Below are 7,356 nucleotides of genomic sequence, written 5' to 3'. Positions count from 1 at the left end.
ATGAGCGACTGCAGTTGCGATAGCATCGGCGCCGCCGCCGGGCATGTCGCCAACTGGCCAAAGACGCTGCAACTGAGACGCTCGAGCTGCGTGGGCCCGACGGCGGTCGCAAGGTCCGTCAGCGTTGCGGCGTCGACGACGTAGTAGGATTGGGGTCGAGCATTCCACTCCAAGGTCTTCAACGACACTGGGAGTGTGCGGCCATGGAAGCCACTGAGGTTGCTGACCTTTTTGATGCTGAGCTCTTGGAGGGTCGTGCTAGCTTGGAGCGCATCGCAGAACGCAATGGCCCCATCGTGGTCCATCTCGTCGATATGAGCCAATGTGAGCTTCGTCGCCGGTGCCGTCGAGAGCCATGCGGCCAAGTGATGCCCGAGTCGTGGTGTCGCGGTCGCGTGCTCGAGGTCGATAGACAAGTCGTGGACATGCGGGTGGACCACGACTGGAAGCAGGCCGTTGACCTCGACGGCATCGTTCTCGATAAAAGTTTCGACATCGATAGACACGCGGCGCAGACGTGGGCAGCGCTGCAAGAGGAGACTGCTGATCGCTTGCCCTCGGCCTTGGTCCATGCAGCCGCGGGAGAAAGAGAGAATGATGCTGCTGAGCGCAGGTCCGAGGACGGCAACGACCGGGGCCAGTGGCAATACGTCCCGGACGCCATATTCGAGTTCGATGCGTGGACGCAGCGGCAGCGTCGCCGCGAGCAGCGCCAAGACTGAAGGCGGCAAGTCCATGCTACGCAGCTTGATGTGCGGCCAGTTGGCGATGATCGAATATGGCATGGCCGTGGCGCAGTCGAGAAAGGCCGTGAGCGCCGGCGTCCAGAGCGACCGTGGCACCGCGTGGAGGAAGCTTCTAAAGTCCTTCTGGTTGTCCGAGCACATCGCAATCGTCTCGACGACGTGCGGAAGGGCGAGCGCGTCCGATGGACCATCCCCCGTCTGCTTGCGCTGGTTGTCGGCCATCTTGATCAGCGTCAAACTCTCGTATCCGGATGCGCGATCCGATTGGCAGAAAGTCGGTACCCAATGACCAATCCAACGTGCGCAAACGTCGCATTGTCGACATCCCAGGCCAGGTACGTTGGTGATAACAAGACTGAGCTCGCAAAGCGTCGTACTGGCTGATAGCGCATCGCAAAAGCCAATGGTAGCGCCCTCTATCGACGTTGGGTCGTCATGTCGAACTGAGGTGAAAGATTCGTTGCTACTGCTGTTCGTTGTTTCGCGAACCACGTGGCACGGGCGGCGACGCGAACCGAGCCATCGACCACGAGACCACGATCGTATCGTCCTCGGTCGGACTCTTCTGAAGGACAAACAGAACATTTTGAACGAGCGGTACCGCCTGCAAGATCGAGCGGTTCAAATATATCGTCTGAATTGCGATTCAAAATGCAATTGTATTTGAGTTTAGAAAATGGAACATGCGCATCAAGTACCTTCCACCGGCAGTACGTGGCTCAAAACCTGTAGCAGTTGTCCCTTTCTCAATTTTCACTTGTCAGGCGGCGTATTACCGGTATCACAATCGCTACCTTGAACCAAACGAGAAAAAAATCAATGTGGCTATTTGAAGCGATTAGAAATGCAAGGCGCACTCGTGGCGACGATCGGTGCGTGGGCTGAGCGCGTCGACCACGAACTCGTCCACGCCTTCTGGCAACGTCTGGAGCACAAATGGGACGTCATGGACTTGCGCCAGCGCCTCGCAGATCGCTCGCTTCTCCAGATCATCGCTGTCGCGCCCGATGGTCGCCAGATCGAGGTAGTGGAGGTGGCGGCCCGCAGCTACGAGCTCTGGAAGCACGCGCAACACATTCAGCAGACGCATCATCAGGCTCAGCGTCGTCAAGTGTGGCCATTGCAAGACGCCAGAAATTACGGCCACCGACCCATCGCGAGTCACGATCATCGACACGGAGCGTCTCGAGATGCACGCACGTCGTCGCAAGCGTCTCCATGAGCTCCGTCGACGACGAAAGGTTGCAATCGCGAAGCTCAAGAGATGTCAGCGCCGGGACTGACGACAAGTCCGCGATCAATGCCGGCATGTGGTCAGCGTTCAACCCGGAGACGACAAGGGACTGCAGTTGCGACAACATCGGCGCCGCCGCCGCGTATGTCGTCAGCAGGCCAAAGAAGCTGCACTCGAGATGCTCGAGCTGCGTGAGCCCGACGGCGGTCGCAAGGTCCGTCAGCGCTGTCTCGTCGACGACGCAGTTGGGGCAACTAATACACCACTCGAAGCGCTTCAGGGACACTGGGAGCGTGCGACCGTGGAAGCCACCGAGGGCTGGTGTGTTGTGCATGGTGAGCTCTCGCAGCGTCGTGCTGGCTTGGAGCGCATCGCTGAACGCAATGACAGCATCATGGTCCCTTCCGGCGGCATGGGCCAATCGGAGCTTCGTCGCCGGTGCCGTCGAGAGCCATGAAGCCAAGAGATGCCCGAGTCGTGGCGGCGCGGTCGTGTTCTCGAGGTCGATTTGCAATTCCTCGACATGCGGGTGGGCGACGACTGCGAGCAGATCGTTGAGCTCGACGGCCTCGTTCTGCGAACAAGAATCGACCGAGATAGCCACGTGGCGCAGACGCGGGCAGCGCTGCAAGAGGAGGTCGCTGATCGCTTGGCCTCCACCACGGACCGTGCAGCCGCTGCTCAAACATAGATGGACGCAGCTGAGCGCAGGGCCGAGGACGGCAACGAGCGAGGCCAGTGGGCTGGCGTCCGCGAAGCACTCGAGTTTGATGCATGGACGCAGCGGCAGCGTCGCCGCGAGCAGCGTCAAGACCGAGGGCGGCAATGCCGCGCTAAGCAGCTCGATGTGCGGCCAGTTGGCGCTGACCGTTGATGGCATGGCCGTGCTGCAGTCGAGAAAGGCCGTGAGCGCCGGCGTCCAGAGCGAGCGTGGTACTGCATGGAGGAAGCTCTCAACGTCGTCCTGGTTGTCCAAGCCTGTAGCTATCGCCTCGACCACATGCTGAAGCGCGAGCGCATCTCCTGGCGTCGGACGACCCACCTTGGTCTGGCGTCTGCTGTCGGTCATATCGGCGTGTGCCATTTTGCAGCTGACTTTGACGTTCCATATCTGGTTACGCCATCGGATTGGCCGAACTCGGTTGCCGCAAACAGTCCATCAAGTAGCAAATGCAGGCACACGCCATGGACATGCGCCATGAGCAAGGACTCTAGTCGCTCTTGCATGTCGTAGCCACCTCGAGACCCACGTCGTCCAGGACCTAGGGTCCTTGACAAGGTCTAGGACTGGGTTGCTGGCGCTGGACCCCTCCCGGTCCGATTTCGACTTGCTGGGATTTTTCTTGAAAAGTTGCTCGGTCTACATTACCACCCGCATTCTTCGCCACAGGTTTCAGGTATCCTCGCCTCCGTCCGTGCTTGAAATGGAGTTGGTGACCATAGCTTTTCGTCTACCGTTTTCCATCGGGGTTATCACCGCGACGAGCAGGCATACATTCGCAGGGAGCGTCCGCATGGTACATCCCTGCCCCATTTTTCTCGCCAGCGCTGCATCAGATTGGCGATTGGGTACCACTGATTGGGTACTGAATTTCTATTTCTACCAATCCGATCGCGCGTTTTAATACCCACTTCGTGGATTCCAAGCACAATCCAAAATGACGAACGACGGTCACAAGCAGAAGTCCACGCGCATGGCGTCGCCGGACGCGCTCGCGCTTCCGCACGTCATCGAGACGATTGCCACGTGCTTGAGCAACCAAGAGGACTTTACGAGCTTTCTGCATGCGGTACCGCGCTCGCTCTGGACGCCGGCGCTCACGGCCTTTCTCGACTGCAGCTCGACAACGTCGCCTTCGGTCATCGCCAACTGGCCGCGCATTGAGCTGCGTACCATGGACTTGCCGCCTTTGCTCTTGGCGCTGCTCGCGGCGACGCTGCCGCTGCGTCCACGCATCGAACTTCAGTTTGCGGTCCGGGACGCGGCGTCACTGGCTTCGCTCGTCGCCGTCGTCGGCCCTGCGCTCAACATTGTCACGCTCCAGTTCCACCGCGGCTGCATGGTCCGTGGTGGAGGCCGAATGATCAGCAGTCTATTCTTGCAGCGCTGCCCACGTCTGCGCCACGTGGCTATCGCGGTCGATCCATATACGGAGAACGAGGCCGTCGAGGTCAACGATCTGCTTACAGTCGTCGCCCACCCGCATGTCCACGAGTCGTCTCTCAGCCTTTTCAACCTGCAGCGCGCGACCACTGTACCGCGACTCGGCCATCTCTTGGCTTCTTGGCTCTCGACGGCGCCAGCGACGAAGCTCCGATTGGCCAATGTCGCGCAGATGGACCACGATGGGGTCATTGCGTTCTGCAAGGCGCTGCAAGCCAACACTACCCTCCAAGAGCTGGCCATCAGCCACGTCCGCAGCCTGGGTGGCTTCCATGGCCGCACGCTCCCAGTGTCGTTGAAGACCTTGACTTGGAATGTGCGCCTAAATGGCGCTGTCGACGATGCAACGATGACGGACCTTGCGACCGCCGTCGGCCGCACGCAGCTCGAGCGTCTCGAGTGCAGCGTCTTTGGCCAGCTGGCGACATGCCCGGCCTCGGCGTCAATGCTATCGCAACTCCAGTGCCTCAGCGTCTCCTGGTCGCACGCTGACCACATGCCGGCAATGATCGCGGGCTTGTCGTCGGTCCCGGCGCTGACGTCTCTGACGGCTCGCCATTGCAGCCTCTCGACCTCGATGGAGCTGTTCATGAGGACGCTTGCGACGACGTGTGTGCATCTCGAGTCGCTGTCTGTCGGCGATAAGGATCTGACTCGCGATGGGGCTATCGCTGTTCTGTCTGGCGTGCTGCAATTGCCACACTTGACGACGCTGAGCCTCTGGATGCCTCCGCGGTGTGCGTTGCATGTGCTTCCAGAGCTCATTGCTGCGGGCCGCCATCTTCGCCGCCTCTCCTTGATGGCCATCGGGCGCGACAACTACAAAATGGAAAAACGCGCGATCTACCTAGCGCTGGCACTGACCCACGACGTCCCATTTGTGGTCGACACGCTGCCAAAAGACATGGACAAGTTCGTGGTCGACGCGCTCAGCCCACGCGCCGATCGTTGCCACAAGTGCGACTTGGATTTCTAATTGCTACGGATGGCAACAAAGATATCTTCGTTTGGCTCAACGTACGTACAGTATCCAGCAGTATCGCTACTTGGATTGGCAGGCCCATCAAAAAGCTATTCTATCGTGACGCCGGTCTGTAATTTGATCGCTCCGGCGCGAGCTGTTGTACGCTCGACAGAAAGAGCAGCCGCACCGACCTTGACCAGCGATCTTCCGCTTTGGCTCTTTGGCGTCTTTGATCGCAGTAGCTGGACTCTCGCAGCTGGACGCTGTCGCGCCGCCGAAGCTTGAGCAATGGGCTTGGCGCGCGGATTGCACTGTTGCAAAACAAACACAGCATGCAGGGTGAGCGCGTGTGGTGGCCTTGGTCGGGCGTTCGTTGTTGCCGGCCATGGTGTCGCTGGCGTGTCAAAAGCTTGCTTTTCAATTCCGTATCCGGATGTGAGACCCTGGTGGCATATTCTGTGGTGCGTTTGGCTACAGCGATTTCAGTGGCTTCGGTCTTTCTGCAGCCTGCATTACCAAATGCACCACAGGACCACATGCCAACGGAACCCCTCGTGGTCCTATTTCGACTTTTCCTCAAAAGTTGCTCGTTTTAATTGGATTTTCAAAGAATGCGACCCCTGGAGCTGTCAATACGAACATAGTACAGTACCGGTATGTACCGAGTTGTATTCTCTTTCGCGCCCTGTCAAGCTGACACTTATGCAGCGAGGCACAAGGCAGAGGAACGAAGCAAAAAAGAAGAGGAGGAGGCAAACGGGCAAGCGGGAAGCGAGCCAGAACGGAAACCAAACGGAAGTGAGCGACGGTGAAGTCGCCACAGCCAATGGCCTGTAATGTATTGAGGGCATTATGGGACATACAAACTACGTATACGAGTGAGGACTGGGAAAACCTTCGAGCGAGGGAAGACCCTAGCCTCCGGTGGAAAACAGCCAATGAAGAGGGCTGGACAAAACCACCCAAGCCGAAAAGCGACAAAGGTGTGTCATCTTCGTGTCGGCTGACGAGCCTCTGGAGGTGCACTCTTGACTCACCCCATTGAATCGTGCACCAGAGGAATTGAAGCGAATTGTTGGCACACATGACATGCGCCAGCCATGGCCCGTTCAACTCCATGGGCATCAACTCTTGAGCTCCGTCGTGTGACCAACAGCGGTTGCGAGGCCCTCGATTGACGCGTTGCTATTTGTCGAGGAGCTGCCAGACGATGTCGATGACTTTGTGTGAGACGCCCTGGGTCCGCATAGCAATCGATGCTTCAGTGCGTTTTGAAACTTGAAACACTGACACTTTTTCCACTTTGGGCACATTTTGCACACTATACGTGGCACCACGACAAGGCGTCTCGATGGTTCCAAAAGGTGAGTGTGCGATAACCGTACGTGGTCGAGTTGCGAACCGTTGTGATAGCGTGCACAACTAGAAAATTACAGATTGCTGGTGGTGGCATATCCTAGTCGACGGAGTGCAATCGGATGTGTGGTGACGAGTGCCATGTCATGGTTTTGAGACTCCACCACAAGGACTGGAAACGAGGGTACAGGACCTCGCGTCGACATTTCGCTTCAAGGGCAATGAGCAGCAGATACGAGGCTCCAGCCCCAAAGGTGTTGTCCCTTTCTCAAATTTTCCCATTGGGATTTGTGTCGGAACCACAAAGTTGGTTATTATTCACAACGGTCGCTATGAGCCTACATGTTGCTATGCGAAGTCCTAGTCGCACTGGTGGCGACGATCGGCGCGTGGGCTGAGCGCGTCGACCACGAACTTGTCCATGTCTTCTGGCAACGTCTGGAGCACAAATGGGACGTCGCGGGTCAGTGCCAGCGCTTGGTAAATCGCGCGCTTCTTCTCATCCATGTTGTCGCGCTCGATGTCCATCGAAGTGAGGTACCGAAGGTGGCGGCCCGCAGCAACGAGCTCTGGAAGCACGTGCGACTCATCCAGCTGACGCATCTTCAGGGTAAGCGTCGTCAAGTGAGGCAATCGCAGCACGCCCGACAGCACGGCCGCAGACCCATCGTGCGTAAAATTACGATCCAAGACACGGAGCGTCTCGAGATGCACGCACGTCGTCGCAAGCGTCTTCATGAGCAGCTCCGTCGACAACAAGAGGTTGCAATGGGAAAGATCAAGAGACGTCAGCGCTGGGACCGACGACAAGCCCGCGATCAATGCCTCCATGTTGTTGGCGTCCAGCCCGGACACGGTGAGCGACTGCAGTTTCGACAGCATTGGCGCAGCA

General features: G+C 58.2%; 3 protein-coding genes across 3 annotated transcripts; 1 reads left to right on the top strand and 2 right to left on the bottom strand.

Annotated features, from left to right (window-relative positions):
• Positions 1-1,584: 1,584 nt before the first annotated feature.
• SPRG_04319 (hypothetical protein) lies at positions 1,585-3,064 on the bottom strand (the record flags this gene model as incomplete). Its single annotated transcript, XM_012343250.1, has 2 exons — positions 1,585-1,802; positions 1,888-3,064. The coding sequence occupies 2 exons, from the start codon at positions 3,062-3,064 to the stop codon at positions 1,585-1,587; spliced, it is 1,395 nt and encodes a 464-aa protein (XP_012198640.1).
• Positions 3,065-3,638: 574 nt separating this feature from the next.
• On the top strand, positions 3,639-5,201 carry SPRG_04318 (hypothetical protein; the record flags this gene model as incomplete). The annotated part of the gene is made up of 1 exon (XM_012343249.1): positions 3,639-5,201. The coding sequence occupies one exon, from the start codon at positions 3,639-3,641 to the stop codon at positions 5,118-5,120; it is 1,482 nt and encodes a 493-aa protein (XP_012198639.1). The 3' UTR covers positions 5,121-5,201.
• Positions 5,202-6,824: 1,623 nt separating this feature from the next.
• Positions 6,825-7,346, bottom strand: SPRG_04317 (hypothetical protein; the record flags this gene model as incomplete). Its single annotated transcript, XM_012343248.1, has 1 exon — positions 6,825-7,346. The coding sequence occupies one exon, from the start codon at positions 7,344-7,346 to the stop codon at positions 6,825-6,827; it is 522 nt and encodes a 173-aa protein (XP_012198638.1).
• Between the last annotated feature and the right edge of the window lie 10 nt (positions 7,347-7,356).

The sequence above is a fragment of the Saprolegnia parasitica genome, assembly GCF_000151545.1.
Source record: "Saprolegnia parasitica CBS 223.65 unplaced genomic scaffold supercont2.13, whole genome shotgun sequence".
Classification (NCBI taxonomy): Eukaryota; Oomycota; class Saprolegniomycetes; order Saprolegniales; family Saprolegniaceae; genus Saprolegnia; species Saprolegnia parasitica.
This window is presented reverse-complemented; position numbering and strand designations above follow the sequence as displayed.